The 19,738-nt window shown below is 39.7% G+C and overlaps 1 protein-coding gene across 1 annotated transcript in view; it reads right to left on the bottom strand.

The window, feature by feature from the left end:
* Positions 1 to 9,059: 9,059 nt before the first annotated feature.
* Positions 9,060 to 19,738, bottom strand: part of LOC108790921 (EF-hand calcium-binding domain-containing protein 6-like) — a 34,528-nt gene continuing 23,849 nt past the window's right edge. The window contains exons 3-8 of the mRNA XM_018561283.1: positions 17,961 to 18,051; positions 16,902 to 17,026; positions 16,439 to 16,682; positions 15,094 to 15,266; positions 12,862 to 13,024; positions 9,060 to 9,317 (exon numbers count right to left, since the gene is read on the bottom strand). Coding sequence (XP_018416785.1) covers positions 9,060 to 9,317; positions 12,862 to 13,024; positions 15,094 to 15,266; positions 16,439 to 16,682; positions 16,902 to 17,026; positions 17,961 to 18,051 — 1,054 coding nt within the window. The remainder of the gene's footprint in view (positions 9,318 to 12,861; positions 13,025 to 15,093; positions 15,267 to 16,438; positions 16,683 to 16,901; positions 17,027 to 17,960; positions 18,052 to 19,738) is intronic.

Here is a 19,738-nt window from a genome sequence, read left to right as displayed (position 1 = left end):
AGGTAAAAATGAGAGCTAAAATCTGACTGATATGTATGACTAAGGCTACATATAGAAAAGAGTGAATGAGTGTCATGATTGCCAGAAGGTCCACAACCATATGATCATTCTATAGAGCATATGTACCATAAACACACATTTTTCACTAGCGATGATCAGATGGGGGGAATCTGCAGTGGTAGCAGAGTTTATATAGCCATATTATTGTTTCTTTGAACACAATTTTATATAAATGTGTGCAAGTTTTAAACCATGGTCTTGGGTATTATGTCTACTTGTCTTTCGAAATGTGATATCTAGGTCAGTGATTTATTTCTTGTCAGCACCAGTAGTTTTTGGAGGGAGGATCCCAACACTAGAACTATTGGGAACCTTTCAACACTGGACTCCCTAACAATAACACTTAATAACTGAGCCAGACTTTAATGCTTAACCTGTACTAGTCCTAACACAACCTAACCCCAAAAGTGAGCCTAAAGCTGCCCATACACCTATCGATTATCCTTCGATTTCTTTCGTCCCCCTCATTGAACCATCGTTCGATTTCTGCTCAAATACTCCATTATGCACAGACAAATGTTGATTATCGTTCGGTAGCAATACTAACAGAGCGAATTTTCATTTGCGCATATGCAATGTTCATGTCAAGTTTTTTCCGTACGAAAACGTCACTAATCCATCGATTTACATACGATTCGAAAAAAGTTTTCCAGCTTTACCCTTTGAGAACATTTAGCCAGGAGTACAGTAAAAATAATCGTTGGGCTCCCATCAACTGATTGATTATCGTTCGAAAGACCATTAGTGGATGATTTCTGAATGATAATCGATAGGTGTATGGGCACCTTAAGAGTAATCAAATCTTACCTAACCTTTATATTACACCTACTCCTATACTACCACATATCTATCTATGATTCCCTAGCTGGAACTTGATTTAAGGTTCATCAGCACCTCAAGGGCATGAAGTTGTTTAGCCTATGCCTTGGCTAAATAATGCACTCTGAAATGCTATTGTACATCAGTCATGTTGACTTATCTTGTCTATTGCATTATGTTTATCAGTGTGTCTGATTTATATGTGTGCATACATCAAACTTTTGTGGGTTAAAACATGAAAGTATCATCATAATTATCTGACTCAACTGGGTACCAACACTGACTTGGAGAAGATGTTTTACTCCGTCATATAATCCCTTTGTCTAGCTGGGCATCAGAATGGTTCAAGAATGACTACTATGTAAATACTTGTAAATTGTAACTTGATTTTTATAATTTATTAAAATGTTAACTCTTTTGTGAAATACACAGATGTAAATGTAGCTGTATTTATTTTGTAAAATGTGTAATAAAAGTTTTTACTTACTGTAAACTGCTGGTGTAATTTATGTAAAAATTTCTGCGAATTACGGACATTTGTCACCAACATAAAACAACACTAGGACATGCATCAGTTAACCAATTAAAGTAATATTTCTACTAAGTCTTGTCACTTTGCAGATTAATGTTACAATGTAATAATAATTTGACTGAGTGTTGCCCCATGGAATCCTTTTCTTTGAAGTGGCAAGTCGCCTGACTCTATACAGTTTCTATGCAGCTTGTAGGCTGGGAAAGTGTAAAAGGATGTAAATAAAGGGCACTAAAAGTGCTCATTTTCTACAGTAGTTAACTTAGCAAAAATGTTAATATTGCAAATGGTAGATTTATGTGATATTGTTGATAAGTTATATAAATCAGTCAATACCACGGATTTTTAACTGCGTATAACTTGGCAAAAGTACATATTTAAAAGGTAAAAGTGACTTCTACATTAGATATCTAGCTCCATTTTATAAGACTGTAAATGTACCTCACATGAGATTAACTTTAATATATTATATCATTTTAGTATCTGAGAACAAGATTTATGCTCTCGTTTTATAATAAATATCTGTTTTGTCTTTTACACTCAAGAATACAATTAATACAAAAATGTTATTGTTTCCCACAGTTAACTATCAGGTAATTTCTGTCTAACCCAAACTGGAAAAGCAATAGCATATTGCTATACATTGACTAGATCCACAGTAAAATGAGCCAGAGGAAGCAGTAGTAAGGCAAAGGGGTCGGGTATGATTTTTAGCACCCAGCTGAAAATGTCTGAAATATGAATCTACATAGACATGAGCGCCAGGATTCGTTTTAAATTTGTTTGTTTTTTCGTTGTGGTTTGGACATCCGTGGGTAAATCTAGAAGAAGAACTGAGGGGGTAGCGAAGTAATCACTGCTAGAGGAGTATGAAGAATAGTAACACGCAGCTTCAGTAACATCCAGACTCTAGTAGCTCTGCTTATAAAACAAATAAAGTCATGCTTCAGCAGGATGCTCCTATTTTAATGAATAAAGTGGTTGGGCATGTATAAAAGGGAACTTAAAAGATGTGTGTCAAGGTCCGTATGGATAATATCTAGCACCTTGTAGAAAAAGGAGGTTTGATGGGTCATGAAAAGAATCCTGAAATGGTGGAAATATTCCGTAGTAGTTTTACAAATGTCTATGCCGGTGGCACAGGCATAATGTTTATAAAGCCTGGATGACTTCTTGACAAATTTCCCATGGTAAGCAATGAACCGAATCGGCTGCTACGGACAACACCTCCACAGGGGTAGCCCCTCCAGTTCTAAACATCTTGCTGCAGAAGTAAACTTTTTGGTGTCATGTACTTCTGCATTGTGGTACTGTCATTATTTAGAATCTCAAGACAATCCTTGCAGCCTCGGCTCCTCAGTCTTGGGCAAAAGTCAAATCTGACACTTTAGGCTTTCCAATAAACGACTTAAAATGTTATATCAGCTTTGCAGGGGGAAGCTGATTTAAACCAGATTGTGATTAAACGTGTTTTCCCCTCTCACACAATACATGAATAGGTTTATCTGTATTCTTTTTTTTTGTTGTTGCTTCTTTTCTTTAAATAAGTTGTGTATGGCTGACTTCCAATCAAATACCCAAACTAAAAAAGAAAGAAAAGAAAAAACTGGCAGTGTTTTTTATCAGGAGCTAATTCGTTGAAATAGCCCTGAATAGGACAATCCCTTGTTTCTTGGGCTTTACCCTTGAGTAGGCAAGAATAAATATAATCATCTCCATGAAATCAAAGGTTCTACACTGTTCTGTGATTCTTTTTTTACCGGGCTAGGAGTCTTCAGCCCGGGCAGGGCTCCCTCCTTCTTCTTAATACAGAGCTCACTTGTGCTCCCAAGCATTATAGAACAAACAGATCACCATGCTGTAACCACACCAGCAGAGTCTGTCCTAAAGCCACTGGGACCTTGTATAGAAAGGCCAGTGCAGGTGCCTCTAATGCAGCTGCCTGTAGTGCAAGGACCCAATGCACTAATCTCTTCCTTCTCCAAGAGTAGGGAAGGGGGTGCCCTAAATAAGTGGAGGATGGATTGTGTCCACTATATATGTCCTTTGGGAGATATCAGATTAAGACTAACAGCTGGTCTAATAAAGATCAGTTCACAGTGATGCAACTTGTTTATGCCTATGATGGGGTTTTAATTTAATGAAGCAGCTGCATTTTACAGTGGAACTCATGACAAACAAATAAATAACATTGAAACATTCATACAGCCATTCATTTCACATTCTGTGCAGTCAGCCAGTCAGGAGTGTCATCTATGCAGCACAGTTACTTGCCCCTGACAAGCAAGCAAGTAATTATTTTCCAGTGGAGTCAACCCCACTTCTTACTGAGTATATGTTAGGTTGTTCATGTAATATTCACCTGACAGTACCTTTTGATGTGAATATAAAGTGAACCTGTGGCCAGGCTATGTACACTTAAGTGCCGATTCACACTGGGCGTTTATTCGCATGATTTCCACAGCGATATCGCGAGAAGTCGCCTTCCAATGATTTTCAATGGAGCTGTTCTATTGAACAGCTCCATGTCGCTCGTCGCTGTCGCGTCTCGCTTGTGCAGGACCCTTTTTCCTGCGAATGTCGCACAATTTTTCTATTTTTGCATGCAGCCCGACGGTGAAAGTCGCGTGATCGACGCTGGAACGTCACCCGAACAGTCACTATACCCGGCCTCGCGGATCCGCTCGAGGTAAGTGTCATTTAGTGTGAATGGGGCCTTAAGTGACACTAAACTGAAGAGATAAATCTTAAATCTATCCAAGTACCTTAACTATTAACAAAAATGTGTCTTATTTGTGTATAACTCAGCTGTAGATCCTCAAATCATCTCTGAATTCATTCTGCACTGTCCTTCTTTCTGGAGGGTGGCTACTTTTGTGCCCCATGTTTCCTGTGTGTTAAAAAGTAACCACCGCTCCAAGCTCACTCCTGTGATGGACTACAATCTCAGATTAAGTTTACTAATCTGTACTAAGATTGTAGTCCATCATGTGAGCGAGCTTGGAGCAGTGGCTAGTTTACAACACACAGGAAACATGGGGCACAAAAGTAGCCACCCTCCAGAAGGAAGGACACAGGGATCATGGGGAACAAAAGTGACCTCTTCCAGATGGAAGGACAGTGTCAGCATGAATTCAGAGATGATTAGAGGATCTACAGACGAGTGATAAACAAATTAGATACATTTTTATTAATAGTTAAGGTACTTCAATGTATTTTTAAGATTTAACTCCCGAGTATAGTGTCACTTTAAACTGACATTAAAGTCAAAATGTCCCCCCCAATTAGGGTAAGCCCTTGATACAAACATCTTCTTTCTTCCAGTAGTTTTCAGGAGTCCCTCCAGCGCTGGTGCTGGTCTCTGATCCAGCGCAGACTGCTGTCTCTTCCTGTCCCATGGAGTGTGTCCGGCGTGCTCGCTCACGGCTGCGTGCATTCACTTACACAGTAGCTATCCTCCTCTCCCCGCCGGTGATCCCACTGCACATGCACCCGCACATGTGCTCCTGCACGCCCATTCAAGAAGCTGGATTCTGCAGCCGGGAGCGCGTGGCTGAGACAGAGATACATTTTTACCTATTTGGTAACTTTTTCTTCTAAATGGTTTTGCATATATCTACTGCTTGCTAGTAGATCTTTACATAGATATATGTAAAAAAAAATAAGACTTTAATCTCACTTTAAAGGGTTTTTCTAAACCCTCCGTTTTTTTTGCCTATATCTACTGCTAGCAAGCAGTAGATATAGGCAAAAAGTAAAAAAAAACAAAATGCTTTAACAGCGGTTTAAACTTACCTCGTTTTCACTGCGTGCTCCCGCGCTGAGAATCAGGAACTGCTCGTGCGGCCCCAAAGGATCTTGGGGCGGGCGCATGCGCAGTTCGGATTCTCGGCCGGGAGACGAGAAGAGACGCAAGGTAAGTCTATGGACGCGTGCACCCGCATGCAGACTCCGCTCGATAGGAGGGACAGAGCAGTCATCGGAGAGCTGCTGCACCGCTGGAGGGACAGATGAAAACATCAGGAAAGAAGAAGAAGATCAGAATAAGAGACATCATTTAAGGTAAGTGCTAACATTAACATGGGGGGAGGGAAACATATTTTTGACTTGAATGTCACTTTAAGTATTTACATATTCTTATGTATTTTTTTAAGTGGTTCTCAGCTCACCATGCTCTTGCAGTTACAGAGGTCAGTAAGCACTTGTGTTAAGGTTAAATTACGTTTTAAGTTTATGTATATACTTGAATGTTCATAGCCTGGCCACAGGTTCACTTATAGCTTTTCACTCACTCGCTGCCCTTTATGTGATTGTTGTATTATATACCCATAGTTTGAAAAATGCTCCCTCTAGTGGTCATCTATTTATCAGGGAATATGTTTACTCTTCTTACTCAAACAAAATGTATTCAAGAGTATTCACGAGTATGTAGTCTGAAAATGGTAATCTCTGAAAATGCCAGTTGCCTGGCTGTCGGTAGTATCATTAATTTGAGTCACTTACACTAAAAAAAGCATGCTGACACTAAAGTTAAATGAGAACTTCCAAATTGCAAGTCAGTGATTTAAAATATTGAAGTCACAGGGAACGCATTGGCAGACAGCAAACAATCATTTTCATAAGGAGAGCGCAGCAATGGCAGTCTGCATATACCTCTCACAACATTTCCAACTCTAGCCGTAATGTCAATGTATACTAGATGATCTCCACATTATTGCCTGTAGGGATTATTGTTGTTGTTTAGGCCCTCCTGCTGATCAGACTATAATACCTCCTGTTATCTCCTTATTCCTCTGATATATCACATATAGAGCCCATTCACATCAGGGTAATCCATTGTGGTGTGCTTAATGCATGTTAAGCCATGCGTTAAGGTGCATTGTGTTAAGGTAGCCCACTAATGTGCTGCCTAATGTACTAAACCAAACCCAAAATTATACCTGCAACAATTTTTGTATTGCAGTGCACTGTACTGCACCTTCACAACATACCTGCGTTGTGAAGGTGTGTTGGGGTACCGTTCAAAATAAATGCACCACAGCGTATGGACGTATGTATCATGCACTACTACAGCATAGTGATATGAATAGGCCTTTATTAAAATACTTCCTTATGTCTGCAGCACACGCTATAATATGAAAGCATGCCAATACGCCGCTAATAATATGCATCAATAGGCATTCTGGTTTAGAAATGTTTGTGCATTAGAGCATATGTGAAACAAGTAGAAAATGGGAAAATCTACAATATTGAGCTAAACACTAAAATGTTTAAAGACATCTATTATTAAAAAGAAACACATAAGGAAATGACTATTGCATCAGAGGAGTTTGTGGTAGTATCCAGTCCTAAACTAGAGTGGTTAACAAATAATATGAATGCCCCTTTCACTTCCATGCAAAGACAACAACAAGAAAACCATTTTTCAATCTTTGCTGCATTTATTTAAAAATAGGTTACCCTAAAAATATAAACAATAAATAACTAGGACATTTAGTTAAATCAGCACGTAAACATTGTTTTGATCCACAAAAATAATCTTCTGACCATTAGTATTGATGTAACACTCGGGAACATCTTACCTTACTAAAAAATCATAAAACACCAGCAAAGCATAACTGACTTATATAAAGAGCAAGCGGTTATATTCACAGATTACAATGAAGCACATGAGGAACATGCAAGAACTGAATATTAGGATGACAATCAAAACCTCTCACATAATCAGCCTGCGGTTTGTAATCTCTTTATGGGACATTTCTGTCAGCCGCCATTAGTCTAAAATGACTGAGAGAAGAAAAAAAAACTTGCAATTCTCTATACAGCAAAATAGCCTAAGTACATTTGAAGTGGCATTGGAACGTTTGCATAAACACTTCTAAATATTGTGCGCTAGTTGGGAAGAAATAAACCACACTTATTAGCCACTGAACTAATACAAATATTATAGGAGGTGAGGATGGAGATGATTTTAATGGCCCCTTCACACTTGTACATGCATTAATATGTGCGCGTTGAGGTACATGTTTTCATGCATTGAGGCACTGCTTTAAGGCAGCGCATTCAGTCTGAAAGGGCTCCAACACGCCCTGATGCATGAGAACCTGCACCTGCAGTATTATCGCCAATGCAGTGGACCATAACACAGATTATGTGCATTGTGGTGCGCTGTATCGCAGCTCAGTTGCCATATACTGCATGTGAACATTGTAGAGCATAAAATAACACAGCTCAGGTTGGGGTCACACTTCCGTGGTGAATGGCACCCCAAAGCACTTACATTGTTGTTCACAGCAAAGCATAGTAATACAATGCAGTGCATTGCGTTTTGTGCATGTGATCTTAGGCGCGTTAGTATGCATTGCATGAATGCGATTTTAGGCATGTAAAAATGCATTGGCAGCACATTCATTTGGCACCTGTGTGCTGACGCACCACAAAGAAATAATTGAGCTTCAAGACATGCATGTTACTGTATGTTATGGCAGCACACAAGTGTGAAGCCAGCCAAAAAGATCTATAACACATGGCACACATTTTATTTAATATTTGGGTATGCATTTTTAATTGTCTTTCTGTTATAAAATCTACTATAAAACTAAGCAAACATTTCCAGAAAAGTATGTTCCTTGTAAAACTACTTACTGTCTTAGGTAACACATCAAATGCAATATCACTCAGAAAAGCCACTGGAAACCACAAGGTACATAAGGAAAAGAAACATCCTGGAAGGTATTTCAAAAGAATGACACTTTAGGCTAAAAGCCACTTGTGTGCTGCTAATATACATTCTTGTTTCTATTTGGGTACATTGAGAAGATAGTATTCTGAATAACGGGTGATGGTTTCATGACAACCATTTTCTATTAGTTACAATAATAGTGGGAGGTTAATGTTGTACATTGCATAGATGGGTGGTAGAAGTGAATGTTTTCCCCAAACATAATAGAACCAGAGATCCAGAACCTATTGAAGAGGATAATCTTTATTCTATTTTAGTTTGCATGCTTTTATCATGAGCCTTACATACAGAGGAGGAAGCCATCCAAAGAGCTGAAACAACAGCAATGTAAATGCAGCTGGCCAAATACTATGAATTAGCAGCAGCTTGTAATTAAATGACACTATATTTAAAGGCACAAATACCCTATCTGTGGTGGATCATCATGTGTGGCACCAAGATGGCGCTACCACCACTGAGTGGTCAACATGTCAAACATTTCAGTACTTATTATTGATTTTCCAGAAGCTATGTTTCTTGTAGATCACCAATGAAGCATCTATGAGTACTGAAATAGGTGCTTACTGAAGAGCTCATTTATATAATACCATACCCTATGTAAACTGTGGATATAATCTGTAAATGCTGATGGAACCAGACAGGTGATCACATCAACCACAAGCAGTATACTCGTATCTATGTCAACTGATAATTCAGATATTATTTATTATTACAAAAGATGTACTTCCAGTGTATGTAATAGGCTCACTATGGCAACAGAAGCAAAAAGAGGCAAGCAGTGGCTCTTCAGCAGTTGTGCCACAATAAGCATTTCTACAATGGCTGGAGAGCTAAAAGCTACCTGGGCTGGCCAATCACATGGTTGTCTTTTTCATGGATGAAGAGTTTCTGTTTATCAAATGACCATTATATTGTGTTTGACAGAGGTGTGCTAGAGATAGAAAGGTTATCTTTCTTACATGTGTGCTCTAAAAATGATTTGTAGTTGATGCGGCCATCCATATTCTGGTCGTATTTAGACATGATGTGATAAACCTCATCTTCATCAAGAACAAAGTTGCAGAGCTTCAGGACGGATCTAAATTCAGGCATAGATAAGTAGCCACTGCTGTCCATGTCCAGCTTCTTAAAAGCTCTGCGTAGTGTCTTCCACTCCCCTTGCAGCTGCATATTAGAAGAAATGGTTGTTTAAATCCCCCATGTCAATTTTCCAAACCTGTGTACCTCAAAGCATGCTACTATTTGTATTTTTATGGAACCAGATACACAAGAAAAAGCTATTCAATGTTCTTTTCAGCAGTGACTATGAACAGACCACTATGGGGTCTTGTGTAAGGTAAAGCTGCATAAATATATACACTGTACCCGCAATAAAGATTTTTTTTCTTTCTGAAGTGTTTAACCAGAGGGAGTTAACCAGGAGCTTGGTATTCCCAGCCCTTTGAATACGGGGAGTGACAGCAATAAATGCATGATGCAGTACTTTTCAGGACACACTATTTGTCATTTTCTGCATGGTTAGCCATGCAGATAATATAGGCGGGTGGCCAATGCAAATTGGTAAGACCTCATATTTGTCCTCTGTGTATGTCCTTTTATTTATACAATACCTCTGCTAATCTGTCATTATGGAGGGACGCCTGTTCTCAATCTCTAGCAGGTAGCATACATTGGTTTTACTGATGTAGTGGGTGTCCATTTCAAACATGTCAGAGAGGGCAGTAATTATGCACGTTTACAAAGCTTTGTCTGGGCCAAAAGCTAGATTACAAATATCTGGCCTGAGAACAGCTAGAGAGGGAAGTTTTAACAATAGCATGCGCACTATCGCTTATTACTATTAAATATACACATGCATGAACTTGGATTATATTTGCATGACTGTACCTATCGGTATATTCTTCTGGAATTCTTAAGAACAACAACAAAAAATAGTTCTCCCACTGTTTCAGAGCTAATTGCGTTTACGTATGCTTGGGTCTCCTCAGATCTAGATGATTAAACTATTGTGTCTATACCCAGGAACAGAAGAAAATACAGTGTATAATAAAGTTCCAAACCTCTAGCAGAACTAGTGTTTTGGAACACAAGGTGATAAATAAAGCAAGTGACAAACAATGGCAACAGGTAACGAGCAAATAGGAGCAAGTCGAAAGTGTAAGCAATCTATCAATTATGATGTCAAATGTAGACTTACACCTCTTATTTAAAATTAGTTTACAAAACCAAGGTAAAAGGTTCAGGTCTATAAATGCTAGGATACAATAACCAATGCTAAATAATTCACTCTGTGAATCATTATCACATTTTGGAATCACTTAGGGCCCCTTTGCACTTTGCAGTTCTTGTACGTTGCGTTAACATGCATTGTGACACATATTACCATGTGTGGCATTAAGGAGCCCATTCATTTTGAAATGCCTGACAACATACAAGAACAGACATAAAAACCTTCAGTACATGCAGAATTTTTTTTACGCATTGCACTACAACACACACTGCATAGCATGTGTATCGGACCTGTGTTGTCTTAATGTGTAATTAGTATGCAGCCCCTGTCCTTCTTTATGGGAGTAGGTGGCCATACGCCGCCCTACGCTTACCCGCTCGCACGTCCGTGCGGGTGCAGGTGTCCGTACTTGTACGCAGACAGGATGGATCCTGTCTGCGTTTGAGCCGGAACACTTGCACCCGTACGGACCTGCCCCTGGAGTGAGCATAGGGCTCCCATAGAGAAGGACAGGGGCTGTGTACTAAACACACGCAGCACCTGTCCTTCCCGGGAGCTGCCCGATACGGCCTGCACGTAGCATGGAGCTGTGCCTTTTCTCGTGTGAATGAGGCCTTAATCTTACCACAATGCACTCAAATGTAAAAGTGTGATTCAGCCCTCACTGTTTACACCATGTATAGGCTCACATATTATATACATGAGCCCAAACTGATAGAGTACGGTAATCTGCAATTAGCTGGGACTATACATGTTGCAGCTGTTGCCACTACATAGTCAAATATACTGACAGCTATAGAAGTACATGATGAAAAAAAATCTGTCTTTTGATGTATTGACATTATTTATGAAGGGTTAGCAATCTGCTAAAGCTGGCCAAACATGGCCATGTTTCCTGCTGAAATATTCTGTATTTTGATATGTGTTTGGCCCTGCCAGCACTACACAGCTCGACAAAACTGAATGTTTCCGTCGACTTTCTGTCAAAGGACCTGGGTGGAAAATGTTTGACTTGTGACTGCAAGCAATCAATGACAGTCCCTGTTTGGGTATTCTGACAGTTTTAAGCACTGGCTGTCAGAATATAATAGACAGCAGGGGAGATCCAGCCACACTCTTTAATGTGGATGGGGGAATTAAGAGACTTTTCTAGTTGAGCTTAAGGGGCTGAACAAGAAAAAAATTAAAGCGTATGGGCAGCTTAAGACGCTTTTAATGCTTTGGAAGATCTCAGTGATGCTTGTGATTGCAAAAAGGAATACAAATGTTCTACATTTCCATGTACAACTGTCAGCATGAGATGGAGCTGTGAAAACCTATAGAAATCTTGGGACATACACAGCTAGATACATGCCAAGTAGGATAGTAAGGTGGAGAATATAAAAGCCAGGCCACATTCATCAGTAATTAGATACACTTCAGACCCAATTACATGTGTTTGTTAACATATGCTAAATGATGTACTGACATTTATCTATCCTCAATCCTCAGTTCCCCTCAACTTTTACACATTTTATGGCTGCTATCTAGAATTGTTACCATTTGATTTGCACAGCATTCTGAAGGTACAAAACACAAAAGGTAATTGAATAAAAAGCAGACATTTGTTGATTACATACATATTCACCATTCATACAAACTTGTTTTGATAGGTGCTTGGCCCTCATGATGTTTTTTTAATATGTTTTTTTTTTTTTAATCTCTGGGCTTTCTAAACAGCTTTAATCATTTTTAGAGGATATGGCACTTTAAATGTGGCTTCATAAGGCAATTGGATGCACCACATGGTATTTAAGGGTTTCCCAAAAAGGGGATGAACACTTACGTAGTAAATACTTTGCAACTTTTTAATCATACATAAAAGGATCTACATTATGTTGCACTTTGACACTATGGACTATTTTGTGTAGATCAGTGACATAAAATCATAATTAAATCAATTTTAAATAGTTGCAACTCTACAAAATGTGGGAAAAGTCCAAACTGGCAAATACTTAAGCAAAATGTTGTACGTGACCAGCATCATCATTGAAGAAAGGAGGATTCGAGTGGAATATAATCAAAGCAGTCTATTAATAAGACAAAGAAAGAATTTAAAGGTTAAAAGTGAGGAATGTGGACTTCTACTTTTATACCTGCTGGCAACTCTTCCTTCACTACCTTAAACCTGTATGAATCATTGTCTGCAATCATTTCCATTAACCACATTATTAATAAAAGGACAGTTTTCTGGGTGTCTCATATTTTTAGGAATAAGATGTATGTGTTATATTTTGATTAACTTGACAGGGAAGAACACCACTTCATCATGATCACAAATTCTCAATGTGAGCATAGAAATTGCAAATATGACTGCATTACAACTATGGGGAAGAAGAAACATAGGAGTAGAAATGGTAAAAACCATTTAATCATACCAAGAATAGCTACAACATATAAACAAAATGTTTGCACGCACAGCACGTAGAACAATCATACCTTCTTACGCATCCTTGATGTCAGTGTGCCCAGACCTTTGGGATGGCATTCAGATGAACTGTCCTCTTCTCGTGAACTCTGCATAACTGCCTCCATGTTGGTTTTAGTTTTTAAAGCTTGTCGGCGAGGCACAAAAGGTTGCAGGAAATCAATGTAGCATACCCTTACAGGGAGAAAACACAAAGCAACTTAATCCATGTGAAACAATAGAATTGTTAATTTAGGGTTTGAAGGTTATTAATAGACCTGTGTAGGAAGAATGTCTATTACCTTTTTTATAATTAAGGGGCAGAAAAGGCAACAAAAACTGTCTTTATTATTTTATATTGTGCTAGCTGGAGAGATCTTCCATCAAGGCTCAAGTTTTTTGCAGGCTGTATCAGGTTTTAATCCTGGATATTTTTGTATTCTGATGTATTGGTTCTGCCCTGCTCCCTCACAAGTCTTTCAAGGCCTGCTGTAGAGAAACATCCCTACACCATAATGCTGCCACCACTACGTTGGGAATGTTGCTTTTCTGATTATGTGCAGAGTTTGGCTTATGCCAAACGTAACAGTTGGATGAAAAAAATTATACATTTTGGCCTATTTGGACTATAGAATCTTTTGTCAGCTGGCTCCATATGCATATTAGATAACAGTGGCTTTTTTGCCACTCTCTAATAAAACTACAACTAGTGAAGCACCCTTTAGTTAGTTACGGACTGTTTATCTGAGTACAAGGCTACCTTATTAAAAAAAATATTTCACAGATCAGCAAGCCTCATGTTGGTGTTGGACTAGTTCCACCATGACACAACTACAGAGTGGGTAGCCCAAGAAGAAAGGTTTCCCCCATTTACCTTAAAGCATATCTGTAGAATAACTTATTTCACTGGTCTAACCATTTTACAGGTTCAGGTTTTCTCCTACCTGCTCCCAGATATCTAGCTAGAATTTACCTCCCAAATCGGCCACCCTATGTCCTCCAGCTTGGCACAATCCCGGAATGTATTGCAGCTAATATTTTATTTATTACAGCAGGGGTGTAACTAGAAATCGCAGGGCCCCATAGCAAAATTTTGTATGGGGCTCTGTGATTTCTAGTTACGCCCCTTGCAGTGCTCACCTGAGATGCCATACAGCCCACCTGAGAGTAACTCTGCAGAGCCCGCAAAATAGACTCTCTATGGTGGGCTCTGCAGGGTCTCAGGTGGGCTGGTCACACCCCTGCACACCTCTTACCTGTCAGCCCCGATCCGATCAGCCTTCTCCACCGCTAGGCCCCACCTCCTCCTTGGTCACTGGTGGTCCTCGCCTCCTCCACCGCCGCTAGGCCTGACCTCTTCCTCCTCCTCCTCCTCCACCACCGCTTGACCCTGCCTCCTCCTCCACAGCTGCTGACTGTCACTCACTCAGCAGTGGCTGTGAGGAGGAACGTGCCACTGCACAGATCACTGACAGGTTGTCAGCAATCTGGACAGCGGCACGTTCCTCCTCACAGCCGAGAGTGACAGCCAGCAGCCTGCAATGCCTTAGCGACCCAGGCGGCCCGCCTTTGTTCCTCATCCTGGCCTGCCCCCCCTTTTCCCCAGGCCCCATAGCGGCCGCCTTGGTCGCTACGGCGATAGATCCGCCACTGTATTACAGATATTTATATAGCACCAACAATTGATTCAGTGCTTTACACACCAGTCCCTGCCCTGAAGGATTTTATAATCTAAGGTTCCTACCCCACATACAGAGGCCAATTAACCCACCAGCATGTCTTTGGAGTGTGGGAGGAAACCCATTTAAGCACAAGGAGAACATGCAAACTCCATGCAGGTAGCATTACGGTTGGTATTCAAACTGAGGACCCTAGTGCTGCAAAGCAGTGGAGCTAGCCACTAAACCACTGTGCTGCCCCACAGTACTTATCCCAAAGAAATGACAAAAAGCTGCAAAATTTCTCCAGATCTTTATCTCCATCCTTCTATATATGTGGGCGCAATAAGGTACACCAGGGCATTTTCATTTAGACACACTAACACATTGGTTATAAAGTGTCAGATTATTATATGGCTTATTGTTAAAGTAAGCATTACCTTTTCATATCAGGTACAAGTGAAGTATCGTGGATTACCACTATAGTGGATTACCACTATACAATAAATATAAAAAGGAATAAGTAAACTTTGATATTTTATTCTTACAGGGTTCTGGAGAAGATTCTGGACATTAAATATAACACAAATTGTAGGCAAAACTTACCGGCCATCACCAATAGATTCAAACTTCTTTGCTAACATCTCACGTTCATATTCATTCAAGTGTATACATAGTTCAGTTAAAAGGTCTTTAAATTCTTCTTTGCTGACAAAGCCAGTGTGGTATGGATCAAGATCTTCAAATTCTTTCCGCAGGTCATCCCATAAGTACTCCACCTAAAATGTAACAAATTCTACTAAAACTCTAATTACTGTAAACCTAGAAAGCTGTAAGCAATAACTGTGCAACCTAATATTTTAGCACCATCACAATTACCCCTAAACAATATCTGCTTGATTCTTACATAAGTGGGGCATATATAATTATTGTCTGACCACACAATCTAGGAGGGAATATTGACAAAAAATGCTAAAAAATGGGACAACCTGAGTGTCCCTAATCTGGTCAGACCGCTCAACCCATCCAGGCGTTGCCAGTGTAAGTCCCTCTGCAGCAAATGGTAATTTCTTAAAGGAGAACTATGGGGTCAGGGCTTTTCCCCATAGTTCTCCTTAGGGTAACGGGAGGACACAAACTAGCGTCCTCCCGTCACCGTAAGCTCAGTATAGCGCGAGCTACAGCTCGCGTTATACTGAGACGCCGCAGCCGGAGCGGATCCCGACCACGATGTCGAGATCCGCCCAGCTGCGTGAGTGACAGCTGGCTCTGCCTATCTAGAGGTACCCGCCCCCTCCCCAGTCCGTTCCGCCAGTCAGCGCTGGTGGATCGGAGCGGGGAGGGGGGAATCCAGCCCCTCCCCTGTCACGGCAGAGAGCCGTGACAGGATCGAGACGTAAGCGAATACCGGTATGTGTTCGCTCACTTCCCGATCTACTGAGCCGACATGTGACAGTCTCATTGTCACAGGTCGGCTAGAACTATGAGGTGAGTGAAAAGCACTCACCTCATAGTTCTACTTTAATCACAGCAATTGATGTTACCCAAAGGCTCAGCAACAATTAGAACTCAACCTTAACTCTTCTTACCACTCCACTAAATACTATAATAGGTTTTTCAATTAATATGCTCACCCATATACCACTGCTTTAACCTTGACAATGGCTCAGTACCACTTCTACTAATACAAATTCAACAAAAGCAACCAGCACTGACATCACCCAGCCCAAAAATCTTGCCTTCTTTAAATGTCCACTAGAACATATTGAAGGTCTTACAGTGTCACCATGCTCCTGTTAGTATCTACCATTTGGTAAATGACACCAGTTTTGGCTTAGAAATTCTGAGCCCTGCAGTATCCTACCTACAGTGAGGATAAGTGCCACTAGTGGAAGTAGTCACACTCATTGGAAAATACAACAAAGCGTTATGGTATTCCTAACAGCAATACCTTAGCACGGACATTGTCTATGAGAATGTCAGAGTCACAGTTCAGCTTCCTAGATCGAATCTTGAAGTCTCCATCGCCTTTCTTGGGGGGGCTAATCTTTGCATTGGGATAACATGCAGATTTTGGAGAGTAACCAAAGTGTCTGACAAATTCAAGGTAGTCCAAAGTTTTATCTTGGTTGGTGATGAAGGTGCTCCAAAGTCTGCGGATCTCTCCACGAGTAACTCCAGGCTGAATGTCAAAACTTTATAAGAATATGTAAATATAATTAAAAATGGGCAGCATAAACTCCACATTGTCTCTCAAAAATGCACATAATTCAATTTGGTCTGTATTAAAAACTTAGCTGCTAATAGTAAAAAGCAAAAAGTTGAATCTGATACCTTGTTTGAAGGTATTACATCAAATGGATATGCTACAAAAGTGTAAGTATGTATAGGCAGCTTCCAGTATCTATACATACCTTTTTAATAGTAAGTACATGGCCTCCTGAGTAAGGCGTCTAGAATTCATTTCATCCAGATCCTCATATGCTTTCTCTACTGCTGCATAATTCTTATGGATGAGACTCTTAATAATCTTGAAGAGCTTAAAAATGTAATCAAATAGATTGTATTTAAAAACTTTTCTTAGGTTGTGATACATATACTGTATTTATATCTGTATTTAAAATCATTGCTTGTAAATATTGCACATTTTCAATTAGAATGGAAACAGAGCTTCTGCTCTCTAAAGCGAGCTGTATCCGACTTAGATATCTTAGTGTGCTGAAATTTACCCACAATATTCTAACTCCTTTCTGTTGGATTACACATGCAATTAACAGCAAACAGCAGCATGGATCATAGTATACAGGGCTTTATGAAAAATGGTTTCCTGTGAATCTAAGTAGAAGAAAGATTGTTGTACAAAAATAATTATTTGCTAAAAGGTGTCATTTTGAACTCTACCTCATGCTTTTGTAAATACCCCTTCAATACTAATGTTGATATGTAAAGTGACACTAAACTCAGAAAGCAAAACTTGAAAATGCATTCAAGTACCCTAACAATTAACACAAATGTACCTTATTTGTGCATCATTTAGCTGTAGATCCTCAAATCATCTCTGAATTGGTGCTGACAATGGCCTTCCTTCTGCAGGGTGGCTACTTTTGTTCCCCATGGTCCCTGAGTGTGTGTTGTAAAGTAGCCACCAGCTTGTTCCTGTGATGGACTACAATCTCAATACAAATTAGTAAAGTAAACATGTAGTCCATCACAGGAGCAAGCTTGGAGTGGTTGCTAGTTTACAACACACACAGGGACCATGGGGAACAAAAGTAGCTGCCCTCCAGAAGGAAGGACAGTGTCATCACAAATTCAGAGATGATTTGAGGATTTACAGCCGAGTGATACACAAATTTTAAAAATACATTCAAGTAACCTAACTATTAACAAGAATGCAACTTATTTAACTCCTGAGTTTAGTGTCCCTTTAAGTCATATTGCATAAAATGTAACCAAAATATTTAAATAGTTACTTGTTCTGGTGTTCTTCCATGCATATGCTCTTCTTCTTCCACTGCAGACATACCTACAGACCGTTCATCAAAAAGGCTTGGCACCCCTCGTCTTTAAAGAGAATTATATTGTATTAACAGGCCATGTTTACATCAGTTTAGAAGTTTATATAAAGAAAAAACATATAAGATGTAGAACCTCTTTTAGGTTTCTTTGCTCTTTATTGCGCAAATTGACAGTCACTTCATATTCCAGATATACATCTTTCGAACAAAGACACAGACAGCAATACAATCTCTGGTTACAACCTTTGTCAGGATTGTATTGTTGTGTCTCCAGAGAGATTTTCCTAAAAGTGACCTAACAGTGACACATACAGAAATAAAAACTTAACAGTCATTCTAATCCTTTCCTATTCTAATAGTTCTTGGCAAGTGGTGTTGAGTGCCAAAAACAGGTTAAATTAAGACTGTCCTTTTGTAGACTCATCACAGAAGGCCCTAACATTTAACCCTCCCCTACCCAAACCTAACACCTACAATAACCCTAAAATCTTCACCTTAATACTTGAGGTTGCAGAGCAAAGCAACAGGTTCCCTGACTTGGTGGCCTCAGAAACGTATACCTTCCCTTTATTCCTGTGCTACTCCGTCCATCCACTGGGATTTACTAAAATGCTTCATAGTATGCAGGGTTTTATGAAAAATCGTGTCCTGTTAATCTACTTAGAAGAAAGCACAGCCAACATAGGTTGTGGCCTAGAACGTGTAATGTGTAGTCCTTTCACATCAGAACACTGGTTCTTGTTGAGGGGTAACTTAGCACTGTCAAGGGGATAGGGGGAAGGTCCTTCTGTAAAAAGTCCAAGCTTGAAGCTCTCTTTGGTCCTAACTGTTGAACAGTCTGGGGAGCAAAGGGAAGGCAAGTATAAGCTACTGCCAGGGCCACCCATAAAGCTAACCTCTTGCGTTTCCCTGCATGGCCAAAGCACAGCTTCACTGTAGCCCTTAGCATTAACATGCACGTATCCAACCCTAGCCTTAACCCTAACACAACCTCAACATTAGCGGTTAACCTTAACCCCCTTAAATGTAATACTAACCTATCATCTAACCTAATCTATAACCTAATCTGTAACAGTAAACTAACTCCTGCAACACCATACTTACATTATCCAGTGGCTAAAGAATAAGCACTAAAAGTTCCTTCATCAAACTCTACACATTTTCTTGCATTATATACTTCTATTAAGCATACCTATTACTATTAATTGGTATATAATTTTATATATGCAAATATTCAATTATTTTAAAATTGCAAATTTCGTTATGATCAGTCAGTAAGCTGAATCGCCCACACATTTAAATCTATTCCAGACCCTACTGGTAAGTGCTCTCTGACAAATGTGCTGGTTTTGGCCACCATATCTATTACGGTTGCAACAGGAGAAGATGTTCTGACTGATTTGTCTACACTATAAAATAAGTGAAAAACAGTTGAGGACGTTTTGTAATGAAAAGTGATTGAACCTTGAACTTGGCTGAAGATCTTGACACCATTAGATTAGATGAGTCCATTAGATGTGTAAGAAGACTAAAGCCAATTCAACTCACTGGCTTCTTGCATTTTCCCTTAAATACAGCAAGTGGTAGCAAGAAAGAACAAAAGTACAAACATTTTTATTAATAGTGGAACATGTAATTAAAGGGTCAGTTCCTTCCAATGTAACAGTGCTCATACACAGTGCTTATTGGAGCTCTTTGCCACTTGTTATATTTGAATATATTTCACCCCCCCC

The sequence above is a fragment of the Nanorana parkeri genome, unplaced genomic scaffold (genome assembly GCF_000935625.1).
Source record: "Nanorana parkeri isolate BGI_ZX_2015 unplaced genomic scaffold, ASM93562v1 scaffold513, whole genome shotgun sequence".
Classification (NCBI taxonomy): Eukaryota; Metazoa; Chordata; class Amphibia; order Anura; family Dicroglossidae; genus Nanorana; species Nanorana parkeri.
Note: the sequence above shows the minus strand (reverse complement) of the source record. Positions and strands in the feature narration are given on the sequence as shown.